General features: G+C 41.2%; 1 protein-coding gene across 9 annotated transcripts in view; it reads right to left on the minus strand.

Moving 5' to 3' along the window:
* EXOC1 (exocyst complex component 1) overlaps nucleotides 1-18,877 on the minus strand; it is a 290,111-nt gene that overhangs the window by 229,383 nt on the left and 41,851 nt on the right. For all 9 annotated transcript variants that reach the window (XM_053703947.1, XM_053703952.1, XM_053703946.1 and 6 more), the window contains one exon: nucleotides 3,554-3,703. In XM_053703947.1, coding sequence (XP_053559922.1) covers nucleotides 3,554-3,703 — 150 coding nt within the window. The remainder of the gene's footprint in view (nucleotides 1-3,553; nucleotides 3,704-18,877) is intronic.

The following is an 18,877-nucleotide window of genomic DNA, read 5'->3' on the forward strand; positions in this document are numbered from 1 at the left end:
CTTTGAAAGGTATATTAAGCAATTTAGACTTAGAAGTAACATCAGCTGACCAGGATTTTAGCCACAGCGCCCTGCGTGCCTGAATGGCGAATCCTGAATTCTTCGCCGTAAGTTTAGTAAGATGTACTACGGCCTCCGAAATGAATGAATTAGCTAGTTTAAGGACTCTAAGCCTGTCCGTAATGTCGTCCAGAGTAGCTGAACCAATGTTCTCTTCCAGAGACTCAATCCAGAATGCCGCTGCAGCCGTGATCGGCGCAATGCATGCAAGGGGTTGCAATATAAAACCTTGTTGAACAAACATTTTCTTAAGGTAACCCTCTAATTTTTTATCCATTGGATCTGAAAAAGCACAGCTATCCTCCACCGGGATAGTGGTACGCTTAGCTAAGGTAGAAACTGCTCCCTCCACCTTAGGGACCGTTTGCCATAAGTCCCTTGTGGTGGCGTCTATTGGAAACATTTTTCTAAATATCGGAGGGGGTGAGAACGGCACACCGGGTCTATCCCACTCCTTAGTAACAATTTCAGTAAGTCTCTTAGGTATAGGAAAAACCTCAGTACTCGTCGGTACCGCAAAATATTTATCCAACCTACACATTTTCTCTGGTATTGCAACTGTGTTACAATCATTCAGAGCCGCTAACACCTCCCCTAGTAATACACGGAGGTTTTCCAGTTTAAATTTAAAATTTGAAATATCTGAATCCAGTCTGTTTGGATCAGAACCGTCACCCACAGAATGAAGCTCTCCGTCCTCATGTTCTACCACCTGTGACGCAGTGTCTGACATGGCCCTAATATTATCAGCGCACTCTGTTCTCACCCCAGAGTGATCACGCTTACCTCTTAGCTCTGGTAATTTAGCCAAAACCTCAGTCATAACAGTAGCCATATCCTGTAATGTGATTTGTAATGGCCGCCCAGATGTACTCGGCACTACAATATCACGCACCTCCCTGTGAGCGGGAGATGTAGGTACTGACACGTGAGGCGAGTTAGTCGGCATAACTCTCCCCTCGTTGTTTGGTGAAATTTGTTCAATTTGTACAGATTGACTTTTATTTAATGTAGCATCAATACAGTTAGTACATACATTTCTATTGGGCTCCACTTTGGCATTGCAACAAATGACACAGGTATCATCCTCTGAATCAGACATGTTTAACACACTAGCAAATAAACTTGTAACTTGGAAATACAATTCAATTAGAATAATATTAAAACGTACTGTGCCTTTAAGAAGCACAGAAGATCTATGACAGTTGAAAATTAATAAATTGAAACAGTTATAGCCTCAATCCTTGTAAATAACACAACTTTAGCAAAGGTTTAATCCCATTAGCAAAGATAACAAATTCTGAAAGCAGGAAACAAATTACAGAATAAACGTTTTTTATCTCAGTCAAACTATAATTCTCACAGCTCTGCTGAGAGAAATTACCTCCCTCAAAATAAGTTTTGAAGACCCCTGAGCTCTGTAGAGATGAACCGGATCATGCAGGGAATACAATGAGTTGCTGACTGAAATATTTGATGTGTAGTAAAAGCGCCAAAAAACGGCCCCTCCCCCTCACACACAGCAGTGAGGGAGAACAGAAACTGTCAGAAAACAGATTAAGCAACTGCCAAGTGGAAAAATAGTGCCCAAACATTTATTCACTCAGTACCTCAGTAAATGAAAACGATTTTACATTCCAGCAAAAACGTTAAACATAATCTCTAGTTATTAAACAGCTTTATGTATTTCTTACAGTGTAATTCTAGTGAAGTACCATTCCCCAGAATACTGAAGTGTAAAGTATACATACATGACATTATATCGGTATGGCAGGATTTTCTCATCAATTCCATTGTCAGAAAATAAAAACTGCTACATACCTCTATGCAGATTCATCTGCCCGCTGTCCCCTGATCTGAAGTTTACCTCTCCTCAGATGGCCGAGAAACAGCAATATGATCTTAACTACTCCGGCTAAAATCATAACAAAAACTCTGGTAGATTCTTCTTCAAACTCTGCCAGAGAGATAATAACACACTCCGGTGCTATTTTAAAATAACAAACTTTTGATTGAAGATATAAAACTAAGTATAATCACCATAGTCCTCTCACACATCCTATCTAGTCGTTGGGTGCAAGAGAATGACTGGGGGTGACGTAGAGGGGAGGAGCTATATGCAGCTCTGCTGGGTGAATCCTCTTGCACTTCCTGTTGGGGAGGAGTAATATCCCAGAAGTAATGATGACCCGTGGACTGATCACACTTAACAGAAGAAAAATGACTGAACATACCTCACTGCTGAAAGCATGATAACATTCCTCACACTGAAGTTTCTTGTACTCCTCAACCATACTGTGGGAACTGTTCTGGATCTTAGTGACAAATGCTAAGATCATCAGCCTCCAGGCAGAAGTCTTCATCCATCTGCTGCCTGAGAGTAAATAGTACACACCGGTACCATTTAAAATAAAAAAACTCTTGCTTGAAGAAATAAAAAACTAATATTTTATCACCTCTTTCACTTTACCCTTCCTAGTACTTAGAGTAGGCAAAGAGAATGACTGGGGGGTGGAGCTAAGGGAGGAGCTATATAGACAGCTCTGCTGTGGTGCTCTTTGCCACTTCCTGTTAGCAGGAAGATAATATCCCACAAGTAAAGGATGAATCCGTGGACTCGTCGTACCTTATAGAAGGGCCCCGATTGAGAAGATTGGAAAAGGTATCCTCTGCTCTTATAGACCATAATTGTTTGGAAACATATCACATGTATTAAGATTGTGTTTTTATGTACATTTTTCTAACATTTACTTATTTTTTCAACAAATGTTTCCACATATTTTAATATAATTGTGTTTATACTGTATTTCTTAAATATTTACACATTGAATTATATTATTAGATAATATTTTTGCTGGAAAATGAGATTTTAAATAAAAAAATTTTTTCCTGTAGCCTCATCATTGATTCATTCTTATTATATACAATTCTACCTCATAGCACAATTATAAGTTTTATAGATGTTGCAGTCATATCAAGCAAAACACACTACATAGTTAAAAAAAATTTCCTCTGAATTATTTACTTTAATATTTATTTTAATTTGCATATTCATAAAAGGAAAGGTATTTCCTATGAGAAAAGGGAACACAGTGCATGACATTTTTTGTATACAATAAACTCCACCATGTGTATTGCTGAAGCCTATGTAATGCTGCAACGTGTCTCAAAATGGCATACTGCAGGCAGCAAATTAGCTACAATAATATATTTAAGAAAACATTGAAGGGCATTTTATAAAATTAAAAAACATTATCAATACAATATAAACATCCCTTCTAGACATTTTAGACATTTATACCTGAGAACATTTTATATGTGTCGTTAAACTCTACATTAAATATATCCTATTCTATATCTGTTATTTCCTTATTATTTATATTGTTACTAAAATATAGAATGTGCACTTTTGCAAAATAAATCATAACGCAAATGACCATAACATAAAACTAAGAGCTCTGCTAATTCAAAAGAACATTAAAGCAACACATACCCTAGTAAGTCCTTCATATCTCTCATATTCAGTATTTTTAAGCCACTCCATCAACTTAGCATATCTTAGAAGGTCCCGGTGGAAAGAATGATGATTTGGTAATGTAATTTCAACTGTGTGTTGACTGGGGGTGGAATTCTGGTCATGGCCCTTGGTAAGAAAAAGAAAGCAAATAATCATTAAAACATATGAATATCACGAGACACTTAAAATTGAATACACTTATTTTTCACTATCCTGCTTGGAAGGTACACTTCAGAATCTGATTTTCTCAAAAAGACAAACGAGCTGCAATATCACCACTGAAATATTGTGCTTAGCTAGGATGTCCTAAATGCGGATATTGTGCATGCCCCGATTTCTTAGGGTTATCGATTGGAGTTAGAGTTAGCATTTGGATGGCCGAAATGGCTGCTCTGTCTATCAACATAAAAGAGGTTAAAGGATCATTAATACAGTAGATTTGCATAATCAACAAATGCATGATAAAAAGACAATGAAATAGCACCTAAACTAAACAAACAAGTACTATATTTTTGTCTGACAAATTTCTAAGTTATGTGCAAACAAGGTAATTCAGCACCAGTGTCTCCTGTGCTAGCTGCTAGGCTTCACACCAAAGTCCCATATATCATATCAAAACACAAAATTGCAGCAGCACCAGTAACCAATTTAGAATTTATTCAAGTGCAACAAAAATAAGAGGGCCCCCATTGTTTCCATCCATGTACTAGAAAAAGATTTTCTATTAATGTTTTTTTTTTTACCTGCAACACAGAATTTGCAATTGATATTCTTAAATGTCCGTGTGCCATGTTATATGTAGGGGAAACAACCAGAAGGGTCCGTGACAGAACCACAGAACATAAGTCTAACATCAGGAATAACTATGAGAAAACCCCAGTAGCATGTCACTTTAGAGATGCAGGTCATTCAGTAAGCCAGTTAAGATTTCATATAGTGGAACATATTCCAGTAGACAGACATGGAGGTGATAGGGAGAAAAAACTTAAACAAAGGGAATCCTTTTGGATCTATAAATTAAAAACTAGGGCCCCCAGTGGTATGAACAAGGATTGGGATTGCACTACGTTTTTATAAATATGTACTATCACTTCAAATTTAAATGCTTAGACATGCATGATTGAAAATTATGATGACACTAGGGGTGGAGCTATGTAAAGGGTATTTAAGAAGAGCTGTTTCAGTATCTATGTATGCATGATTAAGGAAAACACTGTCCGAAACGTTGCTCTTATTTTTGTTGCACTTGAATAAATACTAAATTGATTACTGGTGCTGTTGAAATTTCTAAGTTATGTCTATTAATTTCTTAGGGTTATCAATTGGAGTTAGAGTTAACATTTGGATGGCCGAAATGGCTGCTCTGTCTATCAACATAAAAGAGGTTAAAGGATCATTAATACAGTAGATTTGCATAATCAACAAATGCATGGTAAAAAGACAATGAAATAGCACCTAAACTAAACAAACGAGTACGAGTAACACTGTCCGAAACGTTGCTCTTATTTTTGTTGCACTTGAATAAATACTAAGTTGATTACTGGTGCTGCTGAAATTTCTAAGTTATGTCTATTTCCACTCCTCCTGTTTCATGTGAAAGCTATCAGTCAATCACAAATGCATATACGTATATGATGTGAATTCTTGCACATGCTCAGTAGTAGCTGGTGACTGAAAACATCTAAATATAAAAAAACTGCAGATTTTGTTAATGGAAGTAAATTAGAAAGTTGTTTAAAATTGCTGCTCTATCTGAATCATGAAAGTTTAATTTTGACTTGAGTGTCTCTTAAATAGAACTTTGCCCCCCCCCCCCTTCACCCCTGATAACTGTGACATTTTTGCATAGTGACATTGCTGCAGCCACATTCTGGCTACGGTGACATGTGGTTGAGATATTTTGGTAGCCACGATACTGTAGATGAAGCCACATTCACAAAGAAAAAGCAAAAGCATTATCCAATTTTGCACTGTAAGTGAATGCATTGTGTTTTCATAAAAGTTACTGTTAATGTACTAATTGCACAAATGGATGTAACCATACATTAAGGACCCATTTTCTCACAAGAACCATTTAGTTGGAATGAGCTGTATAATAAATAAAGTAAAAGTGAATTTATAAAACTAAGCTGGACCTTATGGATGCTTAGTAAATATAAAGTCTCATAAATTAATTAGTGTGGGGTTTGTTAAAAGGATTTTATTTTTACACTTTCCCACAAATGGGGCTAAGTATCACAAGCCTGACCACTTCATATTTACCCATCAATCATGAATTACTTTATAGTATGCTAAACATTTTAAGATTTGTGTTATGATTTATCTGGCGTATGAAGTCTACCACATAACTGTGCAGAAGTCAATAATATAAGGCTGATTCAACAAACAGCGCTATGTGATGTATTTTAACCGATTTTGGATTATTTATATCAACAAATTGCAGACGTAACTATTTAGAGGGACATGTTAATGCAACAATAACATACTATTATTATTATTATTAATTAGAGCATTTTATCATTACACCTATGATCCTTTTGTAACTCTGTGTATAACCCCCACAAATGGGTGTGAGTATCTGAATATTTTGTGTTGTGTATCGCTTTAGTTTGTGACTTTGGAGATCTCTCTCTATATTATCTGTGTACTGTGTTTACATTTATGTATTTTGTGTCTTTCTGTGTGTATCAATGTACTGTGTGTGTATTCCTGGCTGACTGCATTGGTTTGTGTATCTCTATATTGTACATATCTGTTTGGATGTTTGTGTATTGCAGTTGTCAGTGTGTCTACCTCTATAATATATTTGTATATTTGTTTATTGAGTGTGTTTTTGTGTTTAACTACACATTACACATGGTTTTCTGTGTATTGTGCATTATAAGACTGTGTATTATATTTTAAATCTGTGTATGCGAGTCTTTGTCTGTATCTGGGTGTCTCTGTCTGTATACTGTGTACATTGTTTTGCAGTTATGTGCTTATAGAGATGGCAAATTGTAGCATTATTCAAACGCTAGCCTGAATCTACAGAGTTAATTAAAAGGACCTTCAATGATTGAATGCCATATGGCTAGCACAGCTATTGGATAATAGGTGGAAATGTCACCTTATGAAAAAAAAAGTAGTTTTGTGGTGGGCGGCGGGTTAATTTTAGTAAAACGGTGCATAAAATAAAGGTAGGTTTTAGAGCTATGTAACTTCAAAATCAGGAATGAAGGTCCATTTAATTAATTGTATAGATTTCAGGTTAGCGTTTGAATAACGTTACAATTTGTCATCACTTTAAGTCAATTAGTGAAATATATGTAGCAGGCTTAGTCTTAAGAAGTCAGAAGGTTGTATTTCCAACTCAGAGTTATAAAATCTACAATTTTCAGATCTAAATTACATGAAAAGGGGGCTCCTCCAAATAAGGAAAGTGATGGGTGGAGTTTGACAATTGAAAAATAAGTGCAGCAAACAAGGTCTTAGTCTGTTCTAATAAAGTTAAGACTCAACTGATAGATTAACCTATAAGACTGCAGAAAATGTTGTCATTACAAGGTGTTTACTGTTACTTTAAGTTTTAGGCCCTTCTTGACCATTAGAAAAGCCAGGTATCATTGAGTTTTCCAGTTGCTTTCTGCTACAAAAAAAACATCCACAATAATGCTCTTGTACACCCTTTTTGGGTTTCGAAAAGGCAGATTTTGACTGTACACACAGGTTTTTATAGCAGAAATACTATGAAATTTGTACACAACAAGCACAAACAAAAGAATGTTAATTTATGATTGCAATTAAGAATCTGTTTAAAAAGTTAATTTTAAATGTATGCAAAAACATAAATTATGCTTACCTGATAATTTAATTTCCATCTGTATGAGGAGAGTACACGGCTTCATTCCTTACTTGTGGGAATTCAGAACCTGGCTACAAGGAGGAGGCAAAGACACACCAGCCAAAGGCTTAAATACCTCCCCCACTCCCCTCATCCCCCAGTCATTCTTTGCCTTTCATCAGAGGAGGATGATTTTCCGAGGGAACAAGAAACAGTAGGAGAAATATCAGGGTATAAATGGTGCCAGAAGAACAAACAAAAAATTTGGTCCGCCCAACGGAGAAAACATGCGGGGGCTGTGGACTCTCCTCATACAGATGGAAATGAAATTATCAGGTAAGCATCATTTATGTTTTCCAGCTTAATATGAGGGGAGTCCACGGCTTCATTCCTTAATTGTGGGAAGCATATACCCAAGCTCTAGAGGAAACTGAATTAAAACGGGAGGGTGAAGGAGAGGTGGACCCTATTCTGGGGGCACCACAGTCTGTAAAACCTTTCTCCCAAAAGCTGCTTCAGCTGAAGCAAACACGTCAAACTTGTAAAAATTTTAAAAAGTATGTAAGCAGGACCAGATAGCCGCCCTACAAATCTGCTCCATAGAGGCCTCATTTTTGAAGGACCAAGAAAAAGCCACAGCTCTAGTTGAATGAGCCGTAATCCTCTGAGGAGGCTTATGTCCCGCTGTTTCATTTGCTAAGCGGATAATGCTCCTCAACCAAAAGGATAGGGCAGTGGCAGAAGCCTTCTGCCCTCTAAGCTTCCCAGAATAGACAACAAACAATGCCGAAGTCTGTCTAAATTACTTTGTAGCTTGAAGATAGAATTTCAAAGCTCGAACTACATCCAAATTATGAAGTAATCATTCCTTTGAAGGAGGAGGATTAGGACACAAGGATGGATCCACAATCTCCTGATTGATGTTGCGATCAGACACCACCTTAGGGAGGAATCCCAACCCAGTGTGAAGAACAGCCTTATCAGCATGAAAAACTAGGTAAAAAGGCTCACATTGCAAGGCCGCCATCTCAGAGACTCTGCGTGTCGAAGCAATAGCCAGTAGAAAAAGAACCTTCCAAGACAGTAACTTAATGTCAACTGAATGCATGGGTTCAAACGGAGCCCACTGCGAAACCTTAAGAACCAAAATTTAAACTCCAAGGAGGAGTGGAATGTCTAAACACAGGTCTGATTCTGGACAGAGCCTGAATATCAGGGAGCTCAACGAGTCTTTTGTGCAATAACACAGATAGCACCGAGATCTGTCCCTTTAAGGAACTAGCAGCAAGTCCCTTCTCCAAGCAGTCCTGGAGAAACGAAAGAATCCTGGATACCTTGACCTTATGCCAGGGAAATCCACGTTCTTCACACCAGAATAAGTAGGTCCTCCACACCTTATGATAGATGCAATGGGTGACCGGCTTTCTAGCTTGAATGAGAGTATCAATCACTCTCTCAGAAAAACCTCTCTTAGCTAGGACTAGGCGTTCAATCTCCACGCAGTAAGCCTCCAGATTTTGATGACCAAAAGGACCCTGTACCAGCAGATCCCTGCGACAAGGTAACCTCCATGGAGAAGACGATGACATTCCCACCAGGTCCGCAAACTACATCCTTCAAAGTCACGATGGAGCAATTAGAATAGTCGAGGCTTGCTCCTGATTGATGAGGGCCACTACCCGAGGTAGGAGTGGTAACGGGGGAAAAATGTTAACTAGGTTGAACCCCCAGGGCACTGCCAAGGCATCTATCAGTACTGCCTGAGGATCCCTGGACCTCGACCCATATCTGGGCAGCTTGGCATTGAGTCTGTACGCCATGAGATCTATCTCCGGCATCCCCCATTTGCTACATATCTCCGCAAACACCTCGGGATGGAGAGACCATTCCCCCGGATGAAACGATTGTCTGCTAAGAAAATCCGCTTCCCAGTTGTCCACACCCGGAATGTGGATCGCCGACAGCGAGCAGCTGTGGGCCTCCGCCCATTCCAGAATCCGAGATACTTCCCTCATGGGTAGGAAACTTCTCGTTCCCCCCTGATGGTTGATCTAAGCCACCAAGGTAATGTTGTCCGATTGGAATCTGATAAACTGGAACGAACCCAGACAAGGCCAAGCCTTCAGAGCGTTGAAGATCGCTAGAAGTTCCAAAATGTTGATCGGGAGAAGAGATTCCTCTCGAGACCATTGACCCTGTGCCTTCCTGGCACCCCAAACAGCTCCCCATCCTGATAGACTTGTGTCTGTAGTCGCAATCTCCCAGGATGGTCCCAAGAAGGATGTCCCCTGGGACAGGCGATCTGGACAGAGCCACCAAGACAGCGATTCTCTCAACCGATTGTCCAGAGAAATCTGTTGGGATAGATCCGAGTGATCGCCGTTCCATTGCCTCAGCATGCACAACTGAAGAGGCCTGAGATAGAACCTGGCGAATGGAATCACATCTATGCTGGACACCATAAGACCAACTTACCGCCATAACTTGGCCACAGATGGTTTGAAGAAGGTCTGGAGGGCAAGATAATTGGAAGTAATCTTGCAACGTCTCTGGTCTGTAAGGAATATCTTCATGGATATGGAGTCTATTATCGTGCCCAGGAATTCCACTCTGGTACTGGGAACCAAAACTCTTTCCAAAGTTTATCTTCCATCCATGAAATTGAAGAAGAAGTGGCAGAGCTCTTGAATTGTCTTCTGCCAGCCGGTAGGACGGAGCCTGGACCAGTATGTCATCCAAGTAAGGTGCTACTGCAAAACCTTTGGACCTCGTCACCGTGAGCAGGGTCTTTACTTTCGTAAAGACTCTTGGGGCAGTAGCAGACCAAAGGGGAGAGCCACAAACTGGAAGTGTTGATCCAGAAAGGCGAATCTTAGGGAAGTGGTCCTTGTGAATTGGCACATGAAGGTAAGCATCCTTCAAGTCTATCGTAGTCATGAACTGTCCCTCTTGAACGAAGGGCAAGATCGACCCTATCGTTTCCATCTTGAACGATGGCACAGACAGAAACTTGTTTAAGCATTTTAGGTCTAGAATTGGGTGAAAAGTACCCTCCTTCTTTGGGACCACAAAAAGGTTTGAGTAATATCCCAGACCTCTTTCTGCTAGAGGTACTGGCACAATCACCCCTAGGGAGGAGAGATCCCTCAAACACCCTAGAAAAGCATCTCATTTTTCTTGTCTTGAAGACTGGTTTGATAAGAGGAATCTGCCCCTAGGTGGATGAGATTTTAAACCTATCCTGTAACCCTGAGCAATGACCTCCAGAACCCAAGGGTCTTACATGTCTCCTAGCCAAGCCTCCACAAAAAGAGATAGTCTGACCCAACACGATCCAGCGGCGGATCACGGGCTGCCCCTTCATGCTGACTTTGTCTCGGTGTGCTTCTTGTTTTGCTTGGATTTATTCCAAGATTTATAAGGTTTCCAAATTCCCTTGGACTGGTCCGGCTTCATGGAAGGCTGCTGTCATTGGGATTTATCCTAACGAAAGGGACGAAAATTAGGACCCTGTCCTTTAGGTTTGTTCTTCTTATCCTGCGGTAAGAAGGCACCCTTGCCCCCAGTGACCGTGGATATTATAGAGTCCAGTCCTGGACTGAAAAGAACCTTCCCCTTAAAGGGTCATTATACACTCAAAAAAATATGAGCTATTTAAATAAAGCACTCAAAAAACAGAATTTATGTTTACCTGATAAATTACTTTCTCCAACGGTGTGTCCGGTCCACGGCGTCATCCTTACTTGTGGGATATTCTCTTCCCCAACAGGAAATGGCAAAGAGCCCAGCAAAGCTGGTCACATGATCCCTCCTAGGCTCCGCCTACCCCAGTCATTCGACCGACGTTAAGGAGGAATATTTGCATAGGAGAAACCATATGATACCGTGGTGACTGTAGTTAAAGAAAATAAATTATCAGACCTGATTAAAAAACCAGGGCGGGCCGTGGACCGGACACACCGTTGGAGAAAGTAATTTATCAGGTAAACATAAATTCTGTTTTCTCCAACATAGGTGTGTCCGGTCCACGGCGTCATCCTTACTTGTGGGAACCAATACCAAAGCTTTAGGACACGGATGATGGGAGGGAGCAAATCAGGTCACCTGGATGGAATGCACCACGGCTTGCAAAACCTTTCTCCCAAAAATAGCCTCAGAAGAAGCAAAAGTATCAAACTTGTAAAATTTGGTAAAAGTGTGCAGTGAAGACCAAGTCGCTGCCCTACATATCTGATCAACAGAAGCCTCGTTCTTGAAGGCCCATGTGGAAGCCACAGCCCTAGTGGAATGAGCTGTGATTCTTTCGGGAGGCTGCCGTCCGGCAGTCTCGTAAGCCAATCTGATGATGCTTTTAATCCAAAAAGAGAGAGAGGTAGAAGTTGCTTTTTGACCTCTCCTTTTACCGGAATAAACAACAAACAAGGAAGATGTTTGTCTAAAATCCTTTGTAGCGTCTAAATAGAATTTTAGAGCGCGAACAACATCCAAATTGTGCAACAAACGTTCCTTCTGTGAAACTGGTTTCGGGCACAGAGAAGGTACGATAATCTCCTGGTTAATGTTTTTGTGAGAAACAACTTTTGGAAGAAAACCAGGTTTAGTACGTAAAACCACCTTATCTGCATGGAACACCAGATAAGGAGGAGAACACTGCAGAGCAGATAATTCTGAAACTCTTCTAGCAGAAGAAATTGCAACCAAAAACAAAACTTTCCAAGATAATAACTTAATATCAACGGAATGTAAGGGTTCAAACGGAACCCCCTGAAGAACTGAAAGAACTAAGTTGAGACTCCAAGGAGGAGTCAAAGGTTTGTAAACAGGCTTGATTCTAACCAGAGCCTGAACAAAGGCTTGAACATCTGGCACAGCTGCCAGCTTTTTGTGAAGTAACACAGACAAGGCAGAAATCTGTCCCTTCAGGGAACTTGCAGATAATCCTTTTTCCAATCCTTCTTGAAGGAAGGATAGAGTCTTAGGAATCTTAACCTTGTCCCAAGGGAATCCTTTAGATTCACACCAACAGATATATTTTTTCCAAATTTTGTGGTAAATCTTTCTAGTTACAGGCTTTCTGGCCTGAACAAGAGTATCGATAACAGAATCTGAGAACCCTCGCTTCGATAAGATCAAGCGTTCAATCTCCAAGCAGTCAGCTGGAGTGAGACCAGATTCGGATGTTCGAACGGACCTTGAACAAGAAGGTCTCGTCTCAAAGGTAGCTTCCATGGTGGAGCCGATGACATATTCACCAGATCTGCATACCAAGTCCTGCGTGGCCACGCAGGAGCTATCAAGATCACCGACGCCCTCTCCTGATTGATCCTGGCTACCAGCCTGGGGATGAGAGGAAACGGCGGGAATACATAAGCTAGTTTGAAGGTCCAAGGTGCTACTAGTGCATCCACTAGAGCCGCCTTGGGATCCCTGGATCTGGACCCGTAGCAAGGAACTTTGAAGTTCTGACGAGAGGCCATCAGATCCATGTCTGGAATGCCCCACAGTTGAGTGATTTGGACAAAGATTTCCGGATGGAGTTCCCACTCCCCCGGATGCAATGTCTGACGACTCAGAAAATCCGCTTCCCAATTTTCCACTCCTGGGATGTGGATTGCAGACAGGTGGCAGGAGTGAGACTCCGCCCATTGAATGATTTTGGTCACTTCTTCCATCGCCAGGGAACTCCTTGTTCCCCCCTGATGGTTGATGTACGCAACAGTTGTCATGTTGTCTGATTGAAACCGTATGAACTTGGCCCTCGCTAGCTGAGGCCAAGCCTTGAGAGCATTGAATATCGCTCTCAGTTCCAGAATATTTATCGGTAGAAGAGATTCTTCCCGAGACCAAAGACCCTGAGCTTTCAGGGATCCCCAGACCGCGCCCCAGCCCATCAGACTGGCGTCGGTCGTGACAATGACCCACTCTGGTCTGCGGAAGGTCATCCCTTGTGACAGGTTGTCCAGGGACAGCCACCAACGGAGTGAGTCTCTGGTCCTCTGATTTACTTGTATCCTCGGAGACAAGTCTGTATAGTCCCCATTCCACTGACTGAGCATGCACAGTTGTAATGGTCTTAGATGAATGCGCGCAAAAGGAACTATGTCCATTGCAGTTACCATCAAACCTATCACTTCCATGCACTGCGCTATGGAAGGAAGAGGAACGGAATGAAGTATCCGACAAGAGTCTAGAAGTCTTGTTTTTCTGGCCTCTGTCAGAAAAATCCTCATTTCTAAGGAGTCTATTATTGTTCCCAAGAAGGGAACCCTTGTCGACGGAGATAGAGAACTCTTTTCCACGTTCACTTTCCATCCGTGAGATCTGAGAAAGGCCAGGACGATGTCCGTGTGAGCCTTTGCTTGAGGAAGGGACGACGCTTGAATCAGAATGTCGTCCAAGTAAGGTACTACAGCAATGCCCCTTGGTCTTAGCACAGCTAGAAGGGACCCTAGTACCTTTGTGAAAATCCTTGGAGCAGTGGCTAATCCGAAAGGAAGCGCCACGAACTGGTAATGCTTGTCCAGGAATGCGAACCTTAGGAACCGATGATGTTCCTTGTGGATAGGAATATGTAGATACGCATCTTTTAAATCCACCGTGGTCATGAATTGACCTTCCTGGATGGAAGGAAGAATTGTTCGAATGGTTTCCATCTTGAACGATGGAACCTTGAGAAACTTGTTTAAGATCTTGAGATCTAAGATTGGTCTGAACGTTCCCTCTTTTTTGGGAACTATGAACAGATTGGAGTAGAACCCCATCCCTTGTTCTCCTAATGGAACAGGATGAATCACTCCCATTGTTAACAGGTCTTCTACACAATGTAAGAATGCCTGTCTTTTTATGTGGTCTGAAGACAACTGAGACCTGTGGAACCTCCCCCTTGGGGGAAGCCCCTTGAATTCCAGAAGATAACCTTGGGAGACTATTTCTAGTGTCCAAGGATCCAGAACATCTCTTGCCCAAGCCTGAGCGAAGAGAGAGTCTGCCCCCCACCAGATCCGGTCCCGGATCGGGGGCCAACATTTCATGCTGTCTTGGTAGCAGTGGCAGGTTTCTTGGCCTGCTTTCCCTTGTTCCAGCCTTGCATTGGTCTCCAAGCTTGCTTGGCTTGAGAAGTATTACCCTCTTGCTTAGAGGACGTAGCACTTTGGGCTGGTCCGTTTCTACGAAAGGGACGAAAATTAGGTTTATTTTTGGCCTTGAAAGGCCGATCCTGAGGAAGGGCATGGCCCTTACCCCCAGTGATATCAGAGATAATCTCTTTCAAGTCAGGGCCAAACAGCGTTTTCCCCTTGAAAGGAATGTTAAGTAGCTTGTTCTTGGAAGACGCATCAGCTGACCAAGATTTCAACCAAAGCGCTCTGCGCGCCACAATAGCAAACCCAGAATTCTTAGCCGCTAACCTAGCCAATTGCAAAGTGGCGTCTAGGGTGAAAGAATTAGCCAATTTGAGAGCATTGATTCTGTCCATAATCTCCTCATAAGGAGGAGAATCACTATCGACCGCCTTTACCAGCTCATCGAACCAGAAACATGCGGCTGTAGCGACAGGGACAATGCATGAAATTGGTTGTAGAAGGTAACCCTGCTGAACAAACATCTTTTTAAGTAAACCTTCTAATTTTTTATCCATAGGATCTTTGAAAGCACAACTATCTTCTATGGGTATAGTGGTGCGTTTGTTTAAAGTGGAAACCGCTCCCTCGACCTTGGGGACTGTCTGCCATAAGTCCTTTCTGGGGTCGACCATAGGAAACAATTTTTTAAATATGGGGGGAGGGACGAAAGGAATACCGGGCCTTTCCCATTCTTTATTTACAATGTCCGCCACCCGCTTGGGTATAGGAAAAGCTTCTGGGAGCCCCGGGACCTCTAGGAACTTGTCCATTTTACATAGCTTCTCTGGGATGACCAAATTGTCACAATCATCCAGAGTGGATAATACCTCCTTAAGCAGAGCGCGGAGATGTTCCAACTTAAATTTAAACGTAATCACATCAGGTTCAGCTTGTTGAGAAATGTTCCCTGAATCTGTAATTTCTCCCTCAGACAAAACCTCCCTGGTCCCATCAGACTGGTTTAGGGGTCCTTCAGAACCATTATTATCAGCGTCGTCATGCTCTTCAGTATCTAAAACAGAGCAGTCGCGCTTACGCTGATAAGTGTGCATTTTGGCTAAAATGTTTTTGACAGAATTATCCATTACAGCCGTTAATTGTTGCATAGTAAGGAGTATTGGCGCGCTAGATGTACTAGGGGCCTCCTGAGTGGGCAAGACTCGTGTAGACGAAGGAGGGAATGATGCAGTACCATGCTTACTCCCCTCACTTGAGGAATCATCTTGGGCATCATTGTCATTGTCACATAAATCACATTTATTTAAATGAGAAGGAACTCTGGCTTCCCCACATTCAGAACACAGTCTATCTGGTAGTTCAGACATGTTAAACAGGCATAAACTTGATAACAAAGTACAAAAAACGTTTTAAAATAAAACCGTTACTGTCACTTTAAATTATAAACTGAACACACTTTATTACTGCAATTGCGAAAAAATATGAAGGAATTGTTCAAAATTCACCAAATTTTCACCACAGTGTCTTAAAGCCTTAAAAGTATTGCACACCAAATTTGGAAGCTTTAACCCTTAAAATAACGGAACCGGAGCCGTTTTGAACTTTAACCCCTTTACAGTCCCTGGTATCTGCTTTGCTGAGACCCAACCAAGCCCAAAGGGGAATACGATACCAAATGACGCCTTCAGAAAGTCTTTTCTATGTATCAGAGCTCCTCACACATGCGACTGCATGTCATGCCTCTCAAAAACAAGTGCGCAACACCGGCGCGAAAATGAGGCTCTGCCTATGATTTGGGAAAGCCCCTAAAGAATAAGGTGTCTAAAAAAGTGCCTGCCGATATAATCTTATCAAAATACCCAGATTAAATGATTCCTCAAGGCTAAATATGTGTTAATAATGAATCGATTTAGCCCAGAAAAAGTCTACAGTCTTAATAAGCCCTTGTGAAGCCCTTATTTACTATCTTAATAAACATGGCTTACCGGATCCCATAGGGAAAATGACAGCTTCCAGCATTACATCGTCTTGTTAGAATGTGTCATACCTCAAGCAGCAAGAGACTGCTCACTGTTCCCCCAACTGAAGTTAATTCCTCTCAACAGTCCTGTGTGGAACAGCCATGGATTTTAGTAACGGTTGCTAAAATCATTTTCCTCATACAAACAGAAATCTTCATCTCCTTTCTGTTTCTGAGTAAATAGTACATACCAGCACTATTTTAAAATAACAAACTCTTGATTGAATAATAAAAACTACAGTTAAACACTAAAAAACTCTAAGCCATCTCCGTGGAGATGTTGCCTGTACAACGGCAAAGAGAATGACTGGGGTAGGCGGAGCCTAGGAGGGATCATGTGACCAGCTTTGCTGGGCTCTTTGCCATTTCCTGTTGGGGAAGAGAATATCCCACAAGTAAGGATGACGCCGTGGACCGGACACACCTATGTTGGAGAAAAAGATAGTTTTTAATTGACATGTATTATCAATTTTGCTTCTAAAGTGCCTAAAAATTATGATAAAGTGTACAGTACATTGTTTTGACTATATTTGAATACGTTCATAATACCCACTAGCTACAGACAAAGGCTTTTTTCCTCAGTCCCTAGCTAGTGCTTACAGCCAGACCCAATGCTGATGCTGTCTGTGTAATCTTCAATCCCTTCACCTCGCACTTTACAAACACAGCTTTACAGAAATCACAACAAGATTCAACTCTGATCCTACACCATGAGTCTGACCAGTCCGATCAAGACTTTAATTGCATAAAAGTGCTATACTGTATATAGTCAGAATACTTTAGCAGATACTACGGCTGCTTTTTACACTCATGCCAATTCCCAGTAACTGTTTGCCCTCTGAGCATTTAATTAAAATCTAATTCAGAGTATGTAAATAGAAGGTACTGTATATGCCAGTACTAAGGAATATATATATATATATATATATATATATATATATACACACATACACACACACATATATACATACATACACACACACACACACATACATATCTCATTTACATAACATATATTCCAGCCAACCATCCACAGTTGTCCATCCCTCAAACAAGGCAGTGAAACGTTGGCATCAAGTACTATAATTAGAAAAAAATATGAAGCAAAGATTCAATAGCGAGCAGCGGTCTACCTTCACTGCCATTGACCCGCTGTCAATCACAATCAGATCCGGAGTGAGAAGACAGTCACTGGAGCAGCACTGCGGCAGTCTATAAGTGTGATAGACAACGTTGCAGCATAAAAGGACCACTAATTATGCAGCTGAGCCTGTCACACCGGGTGTAAGTGGTGGGGGGTGCTATATAGAGAATGCCAGCTACATACAGAGACCGTAGGTGTTGCTATCTACAATGGAGTTTTTTTCTATACTATTGTACTGATGTGGCTAGACTTCCAGAGATGTTGTATAGACAAGCTGAATTGGTGATGTCTGTAACGGGAGTGGGCCAAGTGGTAGTTTAGCCCCATCAGTACAATAGTATGAAAAAAAACTCTTTGTAGATAGAAGCACCTCCAGTCTCTGTATGTAGCTGGCGTTCTCAACATAGCACCCCCCAACACTTGCACCTGGTGTGACAGGCTCAGCTGCATAATCAGTGAAGGCAGACGCTGCTTGGTCCTTTATGCTGCTATGCAGTTTATCACACTTATAGACTGCCGCAGTGCCGCTCCAGTGACTGTCCTCTCACTCCGGATCTGATTGTGATTGACAGTGGGTCAGCGGCATTGAAGGTAGACCGCTGCTCGCTATTGAATCTTTGCTACATATTTTTTTCTAATTCGAGTACTTGATGCCAACATTTCACTGCCTTGTTTGAGGGATGGACAACTGTGGATGGTTGGCAGGTATATATGCTATGTAAATGAGATATATATATATATATATATATATATATATATATTATAAACTCCTTAGTACTGGCATACGCATTACATTCTATTTACATACTCTGAATTAGATTTGAATTAAATGCTCAGAGGGCAAACAGTTAATGGGAATTGACGTGAGTGTAAAAAGCAGTCGTAGTATCTGCTAAAGTATTCTGACTATATACAGTACAGCACTTTTATGCAATTAAAGTCTTGATCGGACTGGTCAGACTCATGGTGTAGGATCAGAGTTGAATCTTGTTGTGATTTCTGTAAAGCTGCGTTTGTAAAGTGCGAGGTGAGGGGATTGAAGATTACACAGACAGCTTCAGCATGGGGGCTGACTGTCAGGACTAGCTAGGGACTGAGGAAAAAAGCCTTTGTCTGTAGCTAGTGGGTATTACGAACGTATTCAAATATAGTCAGAGCAATGTACACTTTATCATCATTTTTAGGCACCTTAGAAGCAAAATTGATAATACATGTCAATTACAAACTTTATCTT

Source organism: Bombina bombina, chromosome 2 (genome assembly GCF_027579735.1).
Source record: "Bombina bombina isolate aBomBom1 chromosome 2, aBomBom1.pri, whole genome shotgun sequence".
Classification (NCBI taxonomy): Eukaryota; Metazoa; Chordata; class Amphibia; order Anura; family Bombinatoridae; genus Bombina; species Bombina bombina.